This window comes from Gossypium raimondii, chromosome 10, assembly GCF_025698545.1.
Source record: "Gossypium raimondii isolate GPD5lz chromosome 10, ASM2569854v1, whole genome shotgun sequence".
Lineage (NCBI taxonomy): Eukaryota > Viridiplantae > Streptophyta > Magnoliopsida > Malvales > Malvaceae > Gossypium > Gossypium raimondii.
The window spans coordinates 31,623,201-31,645,236 of NC_068574.1; the positions used below are offsets into that span (position 1 = coordinate 31,623,201).

The 22,036-nt window shown below is 34.4% G+C and overlaps 1 protein-coding gene across 1 annotated transcript; it reads left to right on the forward strand.

Moving 5' to 3' along the window:
* Positions 1-19,502: 19,502 nt before the first annotated feature.
* Positions 19,503-20,341, forward strand: LOC105775429 (uncharacterized). The gene is made up of 3 exons (XM_012597946.1): positions 19,503-19,825; positions 19,885-20,016; positions 20,074-20,341. Exons 1-3 carry the CDS (start codon positions 19,503-19,505, stop codon positions 20,339-20,341), a joined length of 723 nt encoding a protein of 240 aa, XP_012453400.1.
* Positions 20,342-22,036: the final 1,695 nt, after the last annotated feature.

Consider the following 22,036-nt stretch of genomic DNA (forward strand, 5'->3'; position numbering starts at 1 on the left):
GTTATTTTGGTATGAAAATGATAGATTGGTATGTTTGTGTACATGAGTTTTCAGAATAGTGTTGAGGAGATGAATCATTTAGTTTTTGGCGCTTGAGATCCTGATTTAAGGTGTGTTTCTTAATCCTTAGTGGGTAGGGATGTTTTTGTTGATGCATATTCATGTTTTTGGTCTATTTTGGTGTGGTTTTGTGACCACACGGGTGGCCACACGGGCGTGTGCCGCACAATGGCAGACTACATGGCTGTAATTTTGGGAATTAGGGTTTTTGGGCAAATTTTGATGCCACACGGCATGGCCACACGACCGTGTGGCTTTGACTTTGGATTTTAGTTGATTTTCACACGGGCGTGTAAGATTTCCACACGTTCGTATTTCCTTTGCACCTTATTTTATCAATTTTGGACGTAGAGTTACACGGGCTACTCACACAGCCATGTAACTGGGTCACACGGGCGTGTGTCTCCTTCACGCGGGCGTGTACAGCTTGTACACAGGCATGTAGACCACCACATGGGTGTGTCGACCTCCACATGGCCTAGGCACTTCCATATGGCCGAGGCATACAGCCGTGTGGCCCTGTTTCACAGATTTTTGTCTATGACTTAAATTGATTCGTGTAACATTTTCATGTGTTTCGACCCTCGGTTAGGCTTTAATAATGGTGTTTGGGACTCTGATCAGCTTAGATTTGTGCATTTGTTCATAATTATATCACTAATTTAATAGTTTGTATAAATGTTATGTGATGTTACCTAGTAAATAAATACAGACATAAGTGATTATGAATCTGATCGATTGAATATATGTACTTTTGTTTCCATATGACTGTTATATGATTATTTGTAAGCTGTGTGCATTGTGAAGAGAAGGAAGTCTATTCTAGGCAGTTAAAACTACATAATAATCTGATAGCGGTACATCCGCAAGATTCATATGTCAACTAAACTGCATATTATAATTTGAGTGGCTTAGTTCCACCATACATGGTGTGTAGGGTGGATGGACCTAACATGGTCCTATGTGGCGTGCAGGTTGGTCGAAATGGTGTTTGGTTGGTTGGTTGATTTTAATCTGTTGCATTCACTTTGCATTCGGTTATAAGTATATCTGTAGGATTGTTGACTTGGTTGTGAAATAATTTGAATAGTCAGATGTGTTTTTATAGTAGAGTGACTAGAATAATAATTCTATATTATGTTCGTTGTTGATAATTTGATTTAAGTTGTTCGTTCTCTATTTGTGTGCACCTATCAAATTTTTATTTTGATACTTAGTCTGCTGCTTTTGGTTATAAATTCGGACTTACACTAAGCTCATGTAGCTCACACCTTTAGTTTTCACCCCTTTTAGGTATTTCGTGAGGCTAAGCTACAGACTAGGCATATCAGAGGTCTTAAAAAGTAAATTGGTTTGATCCAGTTCATTAAAATTTTCATAAGTTTATTACGGTTGGTTTAAAATTGTTTGTAAAGGGATTATACAAATTGTGGTATGGATCAGGATTTGAACTTCTCGTTAAACTATGTATTTTTTGTTATTGTTTCAAAGTTCGTACATATTTGAAAAAAAACCAACATATTTTCCACACAATTTCTAATCTAGAATTTGGAGTCATATTTGGAAAAATTGATGCATTTTGAAAATGTACAAGAAACGTTAATTTGATTTATATTTAAATATTTTTATCGTCATTTAATTACTATTTAGTACATGAGTCGTTCAATGATTTAGTTCAGTATTTTGGAAAACTGTATTCGAAACAAGTTGTAAATATTTTTTTTTGTAAATTGCCTTTAGATCACTTCAGTGGTCAATGTAACCTCTGGGATTCAGTCTAAACTTCTAGACTGGGTTTTGGGGCATTACATTTAGTGGTATCAGAGACAAATTTGCAAAAACTAGGCCTGTATTTTTTACGTGTTCGCATGCATGTGTGTTAAAAATATTTTCTGTAAACATACCATAGTGTTTTAAAAATGATTTGTGTTGGAAAAATGGTTTGCAAAGATGAAATGTCTGAGACTCCAATGCTGGTCCGTATGAAACTTCGAGACTGTATGTTTAGTTCTGTAAAACTTGAACTGTTTTGTTTAAATATTTATTTATGTTTGGTTTCAGAATTGTAGATATTTTTAGTTTAGTTACAAGACCGATATGGATTCTGGTGGCAAGCGAGATTGTGAAGATTAGCCTGGTAAGACTTTCAAGGAGTCCTCACCTTCTCTGAGACGTGTGTTTGTTCAGGAGTCAGAAGTCAATGCGGCTCTACAAACTTCGGGTAACAATGACTCGGAGATTGGTGTTGAGGCGTTGACTCATGGTAGTGAGAGAAGTTCTGGGGTTAGTGTTCTGGGTATGTATGTGGATAGTGTTTGTATGTGTGTAAAAATTAAATGATTTGATTTAGTTCTGGGGTTAATGTTCTGGGTATGTATACGAGATGTTACGGTTAAGTATGATATGGTAGTGCTTCAAAATTAGAGTGCGCACTGGGAGCGTAGTGGTAGAACTAGTGTTAGACGATTGTTTTGTTAGTGGGAAATTTCAAGGACGAAATTTCTTTAAGGAGGGGTGAGTTGTAACACCCTGGATTTTGGGGTTAGAATTTTTAGGATTTGTAATTGGGGTCAGTGTGTACGTTGAGCAGTTCTATTCATTTACGCGTTTTAGTGTAAGATTGAATCTGTTGGTTTAGTGGTTGTTAGTGTGTTAGTTTACCTTTGGGTCTCGGGTTCGAGGTCCTCATGTGTGTTTTGAGGAATTATTTTATTCTATTTTTTAAATTAAATACATATTTAATTTTAGTCTTTTTATTTTATTATTTTGGAAAGGAAGTTTAATTTTTAATTTTGACGTTCATCTTTTCTCTCCCTTTTTTCTCATGTTAATTTTCTCCCCTTTCTTTTCTTTTCTCTTGGATTTCAAAAATTTGACATTTCTCTGCCATTGAATTCTCCTTATTGTCACTTTCGTTTTGTTTTTCCTTTTAATTTTTTTATAAATTGTTGGGTTCCATTGGATTTCGTTGATTGGTGTTTAGGTAATTCAAGGAATCAAGCAAAGGTAGAGTAAGTAGTGTTCTTTAATTCTTTGTAGAATAATTTTTGGTTGATTCTTTTATGTTAGTTTGGCATGATAATGATAGATTGGTATGTTTGTGTAAACGAGTTTTCAAAACTGTGTTGAGGAGGCAAATTGGTCTGCTTCTAGTGCTTGAGAACTTGGTTTAAGGTGTGTTTCTGGATCCTTAGTGGTTAGGGATGGTTTTGCTAATGCATATTCACATTTTTGGCCTATTTCTGTGTGGTTTCGTGACCATAAGGGCGGACCACACGGCCGTCTGATTTTGGGAATTAGGGTTTTTGGGCAAATTTTGGTGCCAAATAGCCTGGGCACACAGCCGTGTGGCTTCGATTTGGGGATTGTTAGTCAATTATCACACGGGCGTGTGCCTTGGTCACATAGCTGTGTCCTTTAGCCACATCAACGTGTGAGATTTCCATAAAGCCGTGTTTGCTCTGCACCTTATTTTATCAATTTTAGACAGAGAGTTACATGGGTTACTCACACGGCCATGTAACTGGGTCACACGAGCATGTGTCTCCTCTAGGCGGGCGTGAATAGCTTGCACACCGACATGTAGAGCACCACATGGGCGTGTCGAATTCTAGACGGCTGGAGCACATGGACGTGTTTAAATATATATTTTCCTAAATTGGTAGATAGTGATGATAGTAGAAACATACAATTCAGAAAAGGATACAAAGAATGTATAATTAACTAAAGTGATTGAAAGTACAAATGGCAAAGAAAGGAAAGTCATATTAAATAAAAGATACAAGGGAATGATGAACATTATTATCCGCCGAGTGTGTTGCTGCCTCAAAGGGGTCCCCGCCTCCTTTCTGGCTAGTCTTGAAAATTTGGATGTTGTCTGATCCTTTCTGTCAATATCCTCTTAGGGATTTGAGGAGTGGGGATGCCAAATTCAGGGATGACCCTAGTAAGTCTATATACACAAATGAAGTGCGAAGTTCACATCGAAAGGACCCACAACCGCGGGTATTCTAAGTCGCAAGCTCAAAATTTAGCGAGGAATCCTTAGTATCCATTTTGAATAAGGATTAAGTTAGAAAAGTGAGGATGAAGGTACAATTGGATGTTGGACTTGGTATTAGCTACATGCTCTTCAAGTGCTTAGGGGTTCCCAATTTTGCAAATGCACCTTTTCATCAGGGCACAACCTCCACGAACCTCTATTTCTTTTGGAAACCTTAAAAGGGTTTGAATTTAAGCCTCCAAGTGAGGAGAGCATAGGTGAAACCCTAACTCTGGTGGACAGATTTCCATGAATCTAGGGAGTCATATACGATGTTGTCCGCCAGAATGGGTGACACTCTTGAGTTCATCTCGCTTAGCTTCACTTCCACTTTAAAGGGAAGTCAGGGATTTTTCCCACCCTATCGATAGTAGAAGGAAGTCATAAGGGCTATTAAAGAAGGGAGATGAATCCCTGATAGGGAAAATATGGGGAGATGATCGATGTTGACGTGGTCTCCTCATAATGTTCCAGAAGGATTCAAAATGAATCGAATCCAGGGGAGGAACGAAGAGGTTGAGGAAAGGAACTCCCCTAGATCTTGAAGTAGATCATTACCATATCCTAGATAGATCAAAAACAGAGAAGGTGTTTAATCCCTTGCGATAAAATGTTCCCTCCAAGGAAGGAAGAAGTGGCCATTAGCATTTCCTAGTCGACATTTCCCTCAATCCACGTCGAGAATAAAAGCAAGGTAGGGAAAATGAATTTCTCTGGGTAACGAGTAACCCACCATATTGTACCTGATGGGTGTGTTGACCACCTATAAACGTGTTATCATTTATAGTAAAATATCACACCAAAAATATATTGAATTAAATCAGCGGTGTCTGCAAGTGTACGAGTCAAATTGTAATATAGTAAAGTTTATAATGAAACACTAGTAAGTATTATGAGGATCGTACCCAAAGGATTTTAAATTGAAGAAATCGTTATAAAATTAATTACAGAAAATAATTACTAATCTAATTGAGTCACGAATTAGTAGTATGAATCTAAATTAATATTTTAATTAAACTAATTAAATTAACTAACCTAAATTAACCTAATGGACTTTCATATTCCTAGTGTTTACAATGCGAGCCTCTAGCGTATGATAAATTAAATTCCTAATTATCTAATTAAATAATTAATTATCCTAAATTGATTTTTTTACCACTCTTGGCTAAGACTACCCTCTTGAATCATATTCACTAAGGATTACCACCTAAGTTACCCTTCCAGTCTCTTCCTAGGCATACGAATACCCTTCTAGTCTCTCTACTTGGCACAAGTTATACATGACAGGATACCCTTCTGGTCTCATCTGTCTTGATATTCTATCAGGGGCGTAACTCCCTACTAAGTACTCTTTAACAAAAAACAAATTTTAAATAAATAATTACTTAACAAAAAAATCTATTTTAATACTTATACAATGATTAATTGGCCACATTAACAAAAGATAAATAAAAGAAGAGAAGAGAAGAGATAGGAGAATGCTTATGAATAAACATATTGAAGCAAGATCTTGGAGCAATCTCTGCTCGCAATTGTCTTCACATTGCAATAGAAAATTTCGGACTAAGTGGACATAAAAATAGAATACAAAGAGAACTAAATAGTAAAAATTGTGTCTCTAAGTTTGCTCACAATCGTGGTGACCGTAAGGTTGTTTATATAGGCAACGACCTACTTGGTGACCACTCAACCCTAGATACAATTAGATACCAATAAACATAATATTCTGATAAAAGCTAGGGTCCAAATATGAAAATATCCCAAAAGTGTTGTCCAAGAAAAGAATCAGCTTCATTTTGGCCCGCCATTGTCACGTCGTTATGACGTGGGATGTCTCTTTGTCACAACGTCACCACCATGAAATCTCTTTTTTCTTCATCACATCGTCATGACAAGAGGAAGCTCCTTGTCATGACGTCGAATGTGTTCCGAGCCTTGGTAGCTTTGTTGATTTATCGGGCTTTCTTGTATCACAGGCCAATCATCCTTCCTTGTATTCTTAGACCTAAATTGGCATCCTACACGCTTAAATAGCCCATTAGTCACTCATGAAGTATGAGTCGACCTTACGTGTCATCGAAATAGCAGAAAATGTATAAAAACACTTATTTTATTAACTTTTAGTTCCTACCCTACTAATATTGAAAAATATAATAATTAATTATAGAATCCAAAGAAAACAAGCTCGTTAAGTGTAGAAATGGCCTAAAATAACTACTACATTTGACGTTAGGTCATATTTCCCTGTAGATCAAGAAATATCCCCTTACCTATGCCTTTTATTGAGGATTCAGCCAGTGGGAAGGTAAGGAAGGTAGAGAATAAAAAATTCATTTTTGAGATTTTAACGTCTGGAGTAGCAAGGGAACTGCACTCCAGTAATGTAACTAGATGAGAAAATGAAATATAGGAAGAAGAGAAGTGAGAGATAATGAAAGGATTGTTCAAAGCCAAAGGCCTGTTGGTTTATGAGCTTCCCCTTAGTATTCTGGTTTATTTATAACTAAAGGAGTGTGAGGGAAGTTATGAAAAATTTAATGCGTACTAAGGAACCGTTCAAGTTCATCAATGCATGCAAGACACTTATTGACATTGGAAGAAGGAAGAACCCTTTAGTATTCCCAAGACAGGAATAGTTGCCAACTGTTACCCATTAGGGTGTAGCCCACAGGAAAATAGAGCAAGTCCTAGATCTGTTCAGTGACAAGCCTTTTGGGTAGGGCTGATAAGCTTTTGTTGTCATGGGAATAAAACACTGGAATTAGAGTAATAGTTCTGGTGTTCCACCAAGATAGTAGAGAAAACATATCTTGGGTTAGCTACCCGAAGAAGAGAAGGAATTGTCCCTTGTGTAAGCAAATCTAAGATTTGAGGAACTATCCGTCAAACTTAAAATCCAAATATGATCAAAACCTATAATGAGATTATTTAAAAAATTTGTATAAATTCTTTATATATTCCAAAAGTTTAAAATGATAATGTAACTTCCATGAAAATTAAAACCTATAAAATGTAACTTCTATGAAATTAATAGATGAAATGGAAATTTGCTAAAAATAGAACAAATGATAGATTGAAAAGAAAATAAAAAGTTATGTAAAGAAAAATTAACCAATTGTATGCCCGTTTTAGACTTGAACCAAAAAAAAATCTTGAAATTCCAATATATAATTTAATATATAACTTGAATTCAATATCACAAAACAATTTTTGAATTAATTTTTTAAAAATAATTATTTTTTTATTTTAATACCTAAATTACCCCTACCACTTACTTTTAATACCTAAATTGCCCTATTAATTCTTAATGGCTATGGAGTTGGGTTTGTTCTTAATTTAAGACTTAATTTGGTCCTACTTCTAACTTTAATACCTAAATTGCCCTATTGATTCTATTAAGATGGAGTTAGTTTTATATATTACTATATAGATATAGATATTCATTAAATAAAATAACTAAAATATAATAATAACATTTAAAATTTATAAATTAATTAATCAACTTTTTTACAAAATACTTAAATTATCCTTACAAAGTTCTAATGCCTAAAACACTCCTATTAAATTTTACACTACCTAAAATAACTCATAAGGTTCCTTGACACTAGTTTTATATAATATATATCAAATATTTTTGTGGTGGTAATTCATACCAAATAATTAAAAATAATTTTCATAGAAAATCATAATTAGAAAATTCTTGTAGTAATTTTAATTTAAAATTTGTATATATAATAAATAAATAAAAGTTAAAAAGAAACCAAAGGTTTGTTTTGAAATAGAAGAAAAAAATTACATGCAACGCAAAGAAAATTCATGGTTAATACAAAATTAAAATTATAGTAATTAAGAAATTTTAAAATTCATATGTTTAAATAAATTGATGTTTAGACCTTGGTGAGGTTATTTATCATCCTGGAATCAAGAAACTTAAAGTTGGAAGTGAGAGAAAGTTAGGGAAGTGTGAGAAATCAAGGTGACAAGGTAATAATTCAAGTGTTTTTTTTGTGAATTTTGTGTATTGGAGAATTAAGAAACAAGAAATAGTGACTATTGGTATAAGTCTTGATTATGTTTATCTTGTGTTCATGAATAGAAAAAGAGAGAAAGTGATTGAAGTGTTGTAGACAAAAGAAAGAAAGTGTCAAAGGTGTGAAAGGAAAAATAATGAAGTAAATGAATTGAAATTTTAGCCATAAACAGTAAGTGCTCCTCTGGATTTTACTTGATTTTTAAAAGACTAAATTGAAATATGTGATAAATCAAGTTAAATGAATGTGAAATTAATTAAAAATAATATTATTGTGAAATTAAGATGAGAAATTATATCTAGAAATTTAAGAATTAACTTGAGAAATTTGATGAAATATGTGATATGAGAAGACAGAGAAAATAGGCTTGTAGTGTACTTGACATGTTAGAAATTGGAACTAAATTGAATAATATATAAATGTATAATCAAATGTAAAAACAAGTAATCATGAGCTAGAATTCACTATGTGATAATACTTGATATTAATGTATAAACAACTGTTATCGCAAGTTACCATTAAAGTGAATATAATAAGTCTGATATATATAACGCTAGTGAAAGAATATTTCATGAGTGAATTATATGATAAAAATGTGAATTATTCATGTGAAAATGTGTGATATATTCTTATGTGACGTGTGAAAGTCCATTCTTGAATATGATGTGAGAACCTGGAAAGAGAGAAACGTTTGCAAGTGAAAGTGTAAAGGCCCTAGTAAGCAAAGTAGAACTAGTGGAAATTTGTAACACCTCTCATTCGACCCAATCGTCAAACCTAAGCAATAGGACACTACAATAGCTAACGAAACAGATCATGTACATTTCCAGCATTGAACATTCAATTACACAATAAAGCATTCTATAAATCTTACATAATATGATTTATATATATATTCGAGTCTCAATCGGGCTTACGAAAGCTCTTAAACCATCTCAGAATCAAATAGGAATTTAATTGAAAACATAACAAAAATTATGGAAATTTTAGTAAACAGGGTTGGGCCATGTAAATTGCTTTGACCGTGTGTGATGGAGTTACACATCCATGTATCTCATTGAAACCATGTAGATTAAAATGTTATAATTCAAAAAAAATCACATGATCGTGTGGTTAGGCAATGTATCTAACTGAGACCGTGTGGAACAAAAATTAACTTCTCTTAGTGGTTACACGACTGTGTCACCAGCCTGTGTGGAGAAACACGACCATGTGTCAAACTGTGTGCAGCATAAAGTGCCTTTGAATGCAAGTTACCTATTCCAAGTCATTCCAAACACATACCAATGCTTACACTCAACAATGTACCTATTCAAACATGTCAAGATACACTATAAAACATTGCCTAATCTTCTAATCAATATGCCTCAATGGCACCATTTCAACATCAAAACTTTTCATTCATTGTACATAAATTTGATACCAACTCAATCTACCAAATAAAGTATCTTCCTTACACTACATTATAACAAGACTAAAACAAGCCATTCACTTATAACATACGTTAACATCCATACATATACATTCAATGCATCATTATCACTTCTAAGTGCCAAAGCTCATCAAGTAAGATACACCGTATTAACCAAAGCATGTATATATACCATTTCATATAACAACCAAGCAAAACAACATTAATTCTTATAAACATTACACATATTCCCACATGCCACTTATAACAGGGCCAAAATGTTTGAAAGTCTACTGAGTGAATTTATGGATAGTGTGAGCTCCGAAAATGTTCCAATCGACAACACGATTTCCAACAATTTACAAGGAAGAAAAATGAAACAAAGGTAAGCTTACTCCAAGCTTAGTAAGTTTGTATGAAAATAAACACTACATACCTGACATTTCATATCTTAACAACTGAAAATAACATATAAACATAGTATTACTTGTCACCTTAAACAATTCATGCCATAACCAACATGGTTAATACATTATCACATAATACTCATCACATACATATAAGTAACATAGTAACTATGATAGTCATGTTCATTTCTTGGTTAAAAACTTTATACAAATACTCTTCCATTTCAAAACTTAGTTTTTCCTGAAGAACTCTAGTAAACCAACCTCGGATACTCGGGATAGCTTTGCTCAGACGAGCTGTAAATAGGTACATTAACCTTTACTCGATTCTGCTCACATGAGTTGTGGAAAATCCGTAACAAATGCTAGGCCTCAGCCATCAGTAAGGTATCCAAAACTGGTACATAGTACCTGATAAAATATAAACATCGACACATTGTTCTTGATACAAAATTATAACTATACGTAGCACATGATATAATATAGTCACCGGTACATAGTACCTGATAAAATACGATCACTGGTACATAGTACCTAATAGTTTAAAACCTTAATGACATGTCATTTGTATCCTAATAATTCACTAAGTTCACACGGGTCTTTAATCAATACTTATATACTCTCCATCAATATAACATTGTCTCATTCATAAACATGGTTCAAATAACATTCCACATTGTCTATCTATACATTCAAGGAAAATATATTGTATGTTCAAATTCAGTCCTTTCAATAACGAACTTCGTAATTGTCATGTGTGAAATGATATGTGGTTCGTGCGAGTATACACATCAAATCATGTAGTAAAGTGACGAGTAAGTATCGTTCCTACGAAGATCGGTTTGAGGCACTAAAATGGTCAAGTTATTATAATAAAATGCGATTAATGCTATGTTATGGCAAAAACAACAATAAGTATGCAGTGACAATTAAAGGAATAGTGATGTGTGCAATACGTGGAATTAATGAATACTTGGAAATGCTATGGCAAAACAATAGTAGAAATGTAATGGCAATTATGAAAATAACTACGTGAATGATATGAAACAAATAAATAAACGACTAAGAATGCTATGGCAAAGCTACTACAACAAAGATAAGGGTTATGCAATGTTGAGTTGGAAGGTCAGGATTACTAAGAATCTATTTTTCCTGTCAACGCCTCAGCAAAATCATACTTAACCTACTGCTCAGAAGAGTTCAAAAGTGGCCTGATTCTTCCAGTAGCATAAACCTAAAGTTACCTTGCCTATGTCTTAGGCCTGTAATATAGTACCCTACACTATTCCCTTCTGTATGAACACTGCTCTATGTCTAGAGTCTCCTACAAGTATCTATCGAGTACTTACCCATATCATTCAACCACAGTCTAACTAATCTAACCTTTTCAAAATTTAGATTAATTTAAGGGTATGTTGCATAGTCGACTATGTCTAGGGATTGCTCACATACATTGTAAAAAATAAAATAATTGAATGAAATAGTAAAATAACTCAGATTTATACTGTAGCCATTAAAGATAGTTAAAGTTTCATCAAAGTAATCCCAACCCTATGAGATTTAACTCATAAGTTGTTAAATAAAATTCAACTCAAACGTCATTTTCATCATTGTAATTCACGAAGGAACATATTAGAAATAATGGAAGAACGTCGGCAAGATAGCGTTCCCTTGTCCAATCCATACTCTAACTACGTAGTGTCCTGAGGTGGCTGAGAGGGGTTGCTTGTGTCTTTCCTCTTCCTGTCTCTATTCAGCCGCTACCTTCTAATTTTCCTAAGGATCTCTACTCGCAGTTCCATGTGCTAGGGTTTTCTCCTTTGCTTTTTTTTTTTAAATCACTTTGTTTTTCTTTTTCAGGATAACTCCAGCAGCCCCAAGATTTATCTTCTCCTCTTTTCTAGGCAGATGTATCTGGTACAAGTAGAGTTGGGCTAAAATTGATATGCACTGAATGTTGATTGGACACCTTCCTGGTATTGCCACGGCATACGGGCTGCTAATCTGACCACCCATTTACCCCAACAAAACTTCACTCCTTTATTTCTTGCAATTAAAAGCACCTAATATTTAAACACAACCCAAGTTCTAATGCAATGCTAAAAATACTAATAAAATGTCCCAAAATGCAACTAGATGTACTTAAGCACAGACAATTAACTAGGTCCAAAGGAGTAAAATATAACTCTTTTCAAGTGTTATCACACCCCCAAACCTGAGTTATTGCTTATCCTCAAGCGAAATATGCATAAATGCTAACATTTTGCCAACGCACCAAACCAATTCATACTGCCAGGCTATTCGAAGAACAACAAGTACATTAGTTCTTAAGAATCTCATTTTTTCCTAAAACTCGTTCGAGTGCCAAAGGCTTGCTCAATAAAGGCAGTGCAAATTTTTTTCCCTAAACACATAATCTTCTCATTACGCATGCATTCTCTCTTTTGGCATAAAGCAACCATCTTTTAATTTACTTATTTCATTTATTACCTAAACAGAAGTTACTCTCTTTAAGCGTACTCAGAATATATTATTCATATTTATGCTTATTTTTTTGAAATAGTTTTATTATTAGTATTATAGTATTAGGGGATTTAGCATGTCATGAAATTTTTTGACTTGACAAACACAGTGGAGCATACACCGAATTGTCCAGTACTCAATCACGTCACAATTTAAACTAGAAGTCACCCATGAAGCCCAAACTTTTTACTAAAAAGATGGATGGAGCATACAACTACCTCCTTAGCTACTCAGTCATTTCTGCTACAGTGAAGTGCCCCTAATTTTATTTTCATGGAACACACTCTTACTTAGACTTACATTTCTAATCAATAACACGATGGACCAAACAAAGTGATGCTGACCTACTTGGCAATTCTAAACATTGAAGTGCCTATTGTCCTTTATAGAATAATGTTGTGGCAATATAACTAATGCTTGGCTTTAAAAATCCCTAAGTTCATTAAAAGATACCTACTATATCCCAAAAAAACAACACACTGAGTATAAGACATCCTATTTTTAGGAAATAATTTTCAAGGATTTTAACCTAAGCTAAATTCACCCAATCCACTATAACATGTTCTAGGTATATCGAAAAATATAAACTCATCATCGAACATCATAAGTATAAACTGTACATCTTATAGACAAAACAATACTTCGATGGTTACAATGTAGTGGCAAAACATCCATATTATATAAAGTACAACCTAAATGCACAATACACCCCTAAACCTAAAGGATGCATTGTCTTCAATGCATGTGCGTGCAACAAAAATATAGCTATGGATAGATAAATGTCATGGAAAAATGAAATGAAATGCATGATCATTAAAAGAAAAGATAAAAGGAAAAAAATTATTTGGCTTAGTCTGTATTGTAGGTACTTTATTCAGTTCTTCATGTGGACTTGCGAGTACTAACCTTTTACCTCATCTTCCTTTTAAGGGGGTTTACATCTTCAATTTCCTTATTGGTTTCTGTAAGATCATTGATCAACTAATCAATTGCATGATCTTGTGCAGTCACAGAGGTTAGTGGAGATGGTGGGACATGAGTTTTGCCTTTTGTGATGGCAGGGGTTGTAGTAGTAGTAGGGTTATTCTATCTTTCCTTTCCTTCTTCTTTATCCTTCCCAAGCTCAACGAATGTTGACTTCTCAGTTTCCTCAATAGCTTGTCCAACATTAGCATTGATCTCTTTATTTCCAGAGTCAGCTTCGGTAGTAGTTGGAGCTAGTTTTGTTTCAGTCTCAGCAGATAGGAGTAAAACCGTGGGAAAGATAGGGAATTCTGGCATTGGTTTCAAAAAATTATTTTGCAAAGATCACTTAACTGCCAAATCGTATCCCTCACATATGACCAATACTGAGCTTGTTGCTCTTTAGCTTAGACCAAGTCTTCAGCTAGTTGGTACTACTGACTTTCAAACAATGACATCCTTTGCTCTAGATGCTTCAGGGAATTCAATATTTGTTTGTCGAATAAGCGCCGAGAGACTAAAGGTGTTACTCTGGAAACGCGTGTGGTAGTAGAAGCCTATCTTTGTTGAGTTTCCGAAGTAGTATTAATGCCTCAGAGCTTGGCAAAAATTACCCTTGTTCTCCATGGTTGAGAAACGTCAGTGCACAATGACTCCACAGTTTTAGAAGCTTTCTTGACTCGATCCATTAAAAGGAACAAAGAGAAATCTTTAAGAGATGTAGTGTAAAAAAAGTGGAGTAGAGGTTGAAGATAAAGAAACTATAAAGGTGAGAGCTTTATGAGAAATGTAAAACGTGAACAGTTGGGAAGAGGGAAATAAGAGGGTTAATGATGACAGTTTTAGGGAAGATGAAATCTGCTAGGAAAGTTTCTAACATGGCAAGAAGAAAATAAAGAAATTCTTAGGGGAAAATAAAATGACCTAACCCTACAATATAGGCTGACTTCCTAAGGCTCCCCAAAAAAAATATTAGGTTAATTTGCTCAAAGACTCTCTCCTTTGGACTTTTCTCCTCGATCAACCCTTGATAATTGAACACCTCATTACCCAGGTTGTCATGGCATAATGCTCCTTTGTACTGCCATAGCAATCATACTCCTAGTACACACTAAGAAGCTTGGTCTTTTATCCTGCCTTTGAAAAGTTGCAGTAATGTATAAAAATTAGAAATAAAATAAAAATTTAGCACATAACCAACAAACGAAAATAACTAAAAGAAAAAAAAGAAATAAATTTAAAAGTAAAGCAAAAAAATAAAATGAAATCCAAAATTTCTAACTCAAGCATTTCGAAGGTTGGTGCTTTGCTTGTCATGCTCCATATGAGCACCCAGTAGTGCTTCAACCGTTGTCCATTAACTTTGAATGTAACACCCATTTTCATGTCTTTGATATCAACAGCTCCGTGTGAGAATACTTGAACTAGTTCAACAGGACTTGACCAGCGAGATTTCAATTTACTAGGGAGCAATTTGAGTCTAGAATTAAATAGTAGAAATCTCAGCTTGTCCACTCGTTTGGGAATGATATGCCGTAGCAATCTTATGATTCACCCTATACCTACGCAAGGCAGTGGCCACCAGTTTACAATCAAAATGGGATCCTTCATAGCTGATAATGGCTCTAGGTGTACCAAATCTTGTAAAGAGGTTATTATGTAGAAACTTCAGTACTGACTTAGCGTCATTAGTAGCTAAGGCTACCACTTTTACCCACTTAGAAACATAATCTATTGCCAAAAGTATGTACGATTTTCCTACTTATGGTGAAAATGGACCCATAAAATCTATTCCCCATACATCGAATAACTCAACCTCAAATATACTATGCAACGACATTTCATGTCTCCTAGATAGATTCCCTGTTCTCTGAAAATGGTCACACGATTAACAGAAATAATGAGCATCTTTGAACAAATTTGGCCAATAGAATCTCGACTGAAGTACTTTAGCGACAGTTCTCATTCCTCTAAAAATGTCCTCCATAAGGAGCGAAATGATAATGTTGCAAAATACTATGTATTTTGTCATCAGGGACACACTTTCGAATGATTTGATCAGCACAATGTTTAAATAAGAAGGGTTCATCCCAATAATAGTGCTTAGCATCAAGAAAAAAGTTTCACCTTTTTTGGGTGTTTAAATCAGGCGGTATCACACCACTCACTAAAAAATTCATTATACTGACGTATGAAGATAATGTATTGGCAAATAAAAATTGTTCGTCTGGAAAATCTTCTTTAATACAGTTATCATTGCCATCTACATCACCCGATTCCAACCTTGACAAATGATCAACCACTTGGTTTTCAGTCCCCTTTCGATCCCGAACTTCTAAATCAAACTCTTGTAGTAACAATACCCACCTAATCAATCTCGACTTGGCATCTTTCTTACACACCAAGTACTTGATAGCTGAGTGATTTGTGTAAACTATGACCTTGGTACCCACTAGATAAGGATGGAATTTGTCGAATGCGAATACCACAGCTAACAACTTTTTTTCCATAGTGGTATAATTAAGTTGTTCATTTGTTAGGGTTTTGGTAGCATAATATATTGCACGTAGCATTTTTTCTCTCCTCTACCCCAACATTGCTCCCACAACATAATCACTGGCATCGCACATGAGTTCAAACGACAAGATCCATTCTAGAGGTACTACAATTGGTGTTGCTACCAGCCTTCTCTTTAATTCCTCAAAAGCACCCAGGCAGTGTTCATAAAAATCGAAGGGTCTATTTTTCTCTAGTAGTTTGCACAACAGTTTAGATAACTTTGAGAAATCCTTAATGAATCTTTTATAAAATCCTGCATGACCTAGAAAACTTCTAACACCCTTGACACTGCTGGGAGATGGCAATTTTTCTACTACTTCAGTATTTGCTCTGTCTACTTGAATTCCTTGATGTAATATCCTATGCCCTAAGACAATTTCTTCACGAACCATGAAGTGACATTTTCCCCACTTCAAGACAAGATTTGTCTCTTCACAGCGGCGCAGAATCAATTCCAAATTTTTCACACAATCTTCAAAATCGTTTCCAAATACAGAGAAATCATCAATGAAAACTTCAAAGAATTTTCTGCCATAACATAAAATATGACCATCATAGAACGCTGAAAAGTTGTCGGTGTTAGAGTATGCCCAAAGACCAATCATGAGATGATTGTAATAACATGTTTTACCTCGTTTATTAATATAAGGCATTGCCATTATTATTTCAGTTTCTTTTCTTTGCATATAAATAAATCGTTTTATAACATTGTCCTGAAAATAATATGATTATTCTTAAAATGTCCTTAGTTGAGTATTGTTGTGGGCTTGGACAACAATAATGGATTAAGACTAACATGTAGTTGATTGATGACAAACTGTTGTCATTAACATAGGGATGTCAAAATACATGAGTATATGTTAGAGAACGACATATTGGACTGACCCGCTATGAGTATTTTCTTGGATTATTATATAATACTCACAACATTACTCATAGTGATAACTATGTATACATTCCTTAGACTTGAGATCATCATTTTCCCAACATAGTGAGTCATATATTTTGATATAGTCTTACATCTACTATAACAGGTTGTACTATAAAGAGTGATGTTGGGTATGCCACAATCTATGTAGTGGGATATGATTGATCAAGATAGGATTTGTCCTTTTTACATAATGGGAGCAATATCTTAGGGCACTTGATTAAGTGAGACTAGAAATGAATGGCCATGCTAAAATAAGTTAATATGAGATATTACACTTATTTGTTTATTGTAGTCTACTTCAGGTATCAAGAAACATGAGATTAGACTTTGCAAGTGTGACTATTCTACGACTTGTGTCCAATCGAGATATAAAGGACAAAAGGATATAATACATGAAAATTTATCACAGAAAGGTTATGTTGAACCACGACTTCTTGTAACTTGGGTAGGGATGATGCAACGCTAGATGCTACTCATTGCTTGTAACGTTAGAATGTTATAGTATCACTACCAATGTTGCAAGAGCCTACAAGGTCACACCCTATGGTTGAAATGAACAAAATATAAATACAATTAGTATTAAATTTAACTATAATGAGAATTATATTAATTATTAAATTAATGTAATTTTACAGTTAAATAATAAATGTAATATATGTACAAATTTGTTGTACAAGAATAGAGAACATAGTTAAAATAAATTTATGAATTTGATTCATATAAAATATTAATTATGATATGTTTACTAAAATTATTAAAATAAAGTATCATAATAATTAATTTTGGTCAAACATAAAATATATATGGAAATTAATTATCTTTTTAGAAAGGATATTACATTGTGATACTTTTATATATATTCTGGCACCAAAAAGGGGATTTCATTTTTTTTAGGGGATATTAAATAAAAGGAATCATAAAAGAAAAAAATAAAACCCTAGTGTGCAGAAGAGTGTCAACCAACATTAACCACAAAAAGAAATAAACCTAGGTCTAGCAACAACATTTCTTTTCAAAAAAACTCTCTGAAAAGTTCAGTGAGAGTTTTTTGTTCATTCCTTCGCAACAGGGTGGACTACGTAGAGGCCGGGATGATTCTGTTGCGGCTTTAGATTGACAACTTGCTAAGGGGATTAAAACATCAGTGCTTCCTTCCTTTTTTCAGAGCTCAAAAGGTATACTTTTCAAATCTTTTCTTCTTGATTTGTTCCTTGACATGGATTCCTGGTTTGGATCACCGGAATAATTTTTCCCTGCGCCACGGGACATCTCGGTGATCCAACAACGGTATCAAAGCCACTTGTATGATACAGATTCAAGATTAAATTCAATGGTTGATGCAGTTGTATAATATGCATGTTGTTTGTTTTGATTTGTTCAATCTATTATATATAATTGATGCATGTAATATGTTTAACAAAAATTTCGGCTGATTAATACACTGTTTGTTAAGGGTTAACGAATATGTTTAAGAGCAGTGGGGTTTTCATTGAAGTTAACAGTTAACTTATTGGAATTTTCGAAAGGGAACAATAGTTGTTCCAGTAATCTTATTTGGAATTTTACTTGTGCGACATGGTCCGATAACCCATTTACTTTATTATTTGAAAAGGTTGTAAATCTTATAAATATGACCTGCGTGTCGTGCCTTATTATTTTTCTCTTGTATTTATCTTCTCATTTTACTCCCTCGTATGTAAAACGAGTTTCTACAAATTGTTAATTACATGAGTTGTTGTGGGCCAGACAAGAAGAAAGATGGGCCAACTAAAGTAGACAAGAAGCTTGTGAAATGGCTTACACCTTTAGGTTTCCTTTTGATTCTCCCATTGGCTTGGAAGGAACCACTTTAGTATATGGGCTATAACTATTGCATTTATTTACTGCTTTATTTATTTATGTATGAGATGCTATGGATATCTAAAACATGCCAAATTTTAAGTTTGTTAAAATTTGATAATCGTAAACAACATTAATTGATGAGATCAATTAAAGGACTTAATGGAATAAAGTAGACCATAATTGGTGAGATGCAACGTCAATAAAATTCCCTCAATCAAAATATTAAGTCGACGTTGCCTTCCAATCATTGCCCCCGTTAAGGCCTTGATCGATACTATGTAGGTTCTGCTAAAGCGAAGTACTAGTATCTATCTTGGTTAAACACGAAGAATAAACAAGTGATATTCGTTGGTTAAAACATTGGTTAGTGACTTAACTAGGTTACTCTAATAGGATTATAAACCTAGAGGCAAGTAATTTCGATAAATCATAAGATGATTAGAGCAAGAGTTGTTCACCCAATATTTAAGAGTTACATGTGATGTAATTAGCAACTGTTGTTTACCTAAATAACCATAATCTTGAGAGTAAAGCCAAATTTGAATTAAGAGGAGGTGAAATATGGATCCTTACCCATTAGAAAAACTTTTGAGAAAGTCTTTTCAAAATTAAAATATGAGGGTTATTAATTTTGAAGAAAATAGTGGGAGCATCATTTAATAATGTCATTTTAATGATTAATATAAACTTGGTAGACTTACTCACTCTTATATTTCATTGTTCTAGATATATTATGGCTGCAAACACAAATTCACTTTCATTGCGATCGGTCCTTGAAAAGGACAAAGTGAATAGTTTAAATTTCCTTAACTTGTTTCTTAGCTTAAGGATTGTCCTCAAACAAGAACGGAAATTATATGCCATTGAACAACCTCTTCCAAATGAACCGCCTAGTAATGCCTCGAGGGTTGATAGAGATGTTTACAATAAGCATCTCGATGATATGGTAGACATTAGATGTCTTATGCTTGCCACTATGAATCCTAATATTCAGAAGCCACACAAGGACATGGTTTCTTATGATATGATCGAGCACCTGGAAGAACTTTATCAGGGGCAAGCATAGCAAGAGATGTTTGATACCTCTAAGGCCCTTTTCCAATGTAAGCTGGCAGAAGGAAGCCAATAGGACCTCATGTTCTTAAGATGATTGGCTATATTGAAAGTCTGTCTAAACTTGGATTTCCACTAAGCCAAGAGTTGGCCATTGATGTTATTCTGCAATCGTTTCCTGATAGCTATAGCCAGTTTGTCCACAATTTCAATATGAATGAAATTGACAAAACTTTTCTATAGTTACTCAGCATGTTGCGAACTACTGAAAGTAACATGAAAAAGACTGGACCTAAGCCCATTGTAAAGGTCTGTAATAACAAGGGCAAGGGGAAAGCTAAACCTAAGACAAAGCCCAAGGGTAAAGGTAGGCCTAAGTCTAAAAATGGAAAGGCTACACTGAAGCCCAAAGGAGGGGTGGCTAAGGAAGGAAATTGCTTCCATTGTGGTGTGATTGGACATTGGAAAAGGAACTGCCCTGTCTATCTTGAGGAAGTCAAGAAGGCCAAAGAAAGCTAAGTGTCTACTTCAGGTATTTATGTTATTGTTATTAATTTATCAACTACTACTTCCTGGATATTAGATATTGGTTGTGGTTCTCATATTTGTACTTCTGTATAGGGACTGCAAAGGAGTAGGACTTTGGCTAGAGGAGATGTGGACCTATGAGTTGGAAATGGAGCAAGAGTTGATGCATTAGCTGTAGGAACATATACTTTATATTTTCCTAATGTACTTGTTTCACGTTTAGAAGATTGTTTTTCTGTGCCCAATTTGACTAAGAACATTATTTCAATTCCTTGTTTAGACAAAATTGGTTTTGAGATGATAATTAAGAATTATTTTTTTTCTTTTTATCTTAATAATGTTCTCTATAGTTCGGCGCAATTGGTTGAAACATTCAGTAAGAGTTTTTTTTGTTTGTTCGTTCACAACAGGGTGGACTACGTAGAGCCCAAGACGATTCTGTTGCAGCTTTGGATCAGCCGCGTGCGAAGGGGATTAAAATAGCAGTGGTTCCTTCCTATTTTTCAGAATACAAAAGGTATATTTTTCAGACCTTCTCTTCCTGATTCATTCATCATGCATGAATTCCTATTTTGGATCACCAAAATATTTTTCTGCTACGCCATGGGGCGTCCCAGTGATCCAACAGCTGGGGCATTACATAATCTGAACGACATCTGTCTAAACACAAAAGTACTATATGGACACGTGAAAGTTGTCTTTTATTGGTCATTGGGAGCTATGGTAATCTAATTATACCTTGAATATCTATCTGAAAAATAATAAAAAGCTTTCCCTATTAACTTGTCCAACATCTGATCAATAAACAGCAAGGGGAAATGGTCCTTCCTAGTTGCCTTGTTAAGCTTCTGATAATCCATGCGCACTCTCCATCCTATGATTGTGTGATTTGGCATGAGCTCATTATTGTCATTGCTAACTAGTGTGACACCTCCTTTCTTAGGGACAAATTGTACAGGGTTTACCCATGAGTTGTCTGAAATTGGGTAAATAATGCCAGCGTCAAGCCACTTGATAATATCTTTCTTGACAACTTTTTTCATTATCAGATTCAATCTTCTCTGCTGCTTAATAGACTTGTTGTGACAATCCTCTAACAAGATTTTATGCATGCAAAATGCAAGGCTGATTCCCTTTATATCAGCAAGGGTCCACCCTAACACCTTCTTTAATCATCGCAGGACTTCCAACAACTTGACTTCTTATCCGGATGTCAATTCTGCATAAATCACTACCGACAATGTACTGTTATTTGCCAAGTATTCATATTTTAAATGCTACGACAAATGTTTCAACTCCAATGTAGGAGGTTCCTCCATAGAAGGTTTAGGAGGCTTGAATGAATGACTCGATAAATCCAAAGAGTAAAACTTCTTCCTTGGTCTCTCAATGTCTATTTGGCTTCGATGAATTCACTGATTTGTTCAAAACGTACTTCATCAATCATTTCTAATGAGTCTTCGTTATAATTAATATTGTTGTGGCAAAGTCGTTGAATTCTTCCTCCATTACTGTTTTTATCAAACCAATGGCATGGCATTCTTCAATTTCATCTGCACATTTCAAAGCATCAAAAACATTAAAAGTCACCTGCTGATCATTTACCCTCATGGTCAGTTCACCTTTCTATATGTCAACTAGAGTTCTGCTTGTAACAATAGAAGGTCTTCTAAGGGTAATTGACAC

Excerpts from the sequence above, each read along its gene's own strand:
- LOC105775429 (XM_012597946.1), top strand. The coding sequence starts at position 19,503 with ATGGCTGCAAACACAAATTCACTTTCATTGCGATCGGTCCTTGAAAAG. Across the intron at positions 19,826-19,884 it reads CTGGAAGAACTTTATCAGGG|AAGGAAGCCAATAGGACCTC; the intron begins GCAAGCATAGCA and ends GTAAGCTGGCAG. Across the intron at positions 20,017-20,073 it reads TTTCCTGATAGCTATAGCCA|CATGTTGCGAACTACTGAAA; the intron begins GTTTGTCCACAA and ends ATAGTTACTCAG.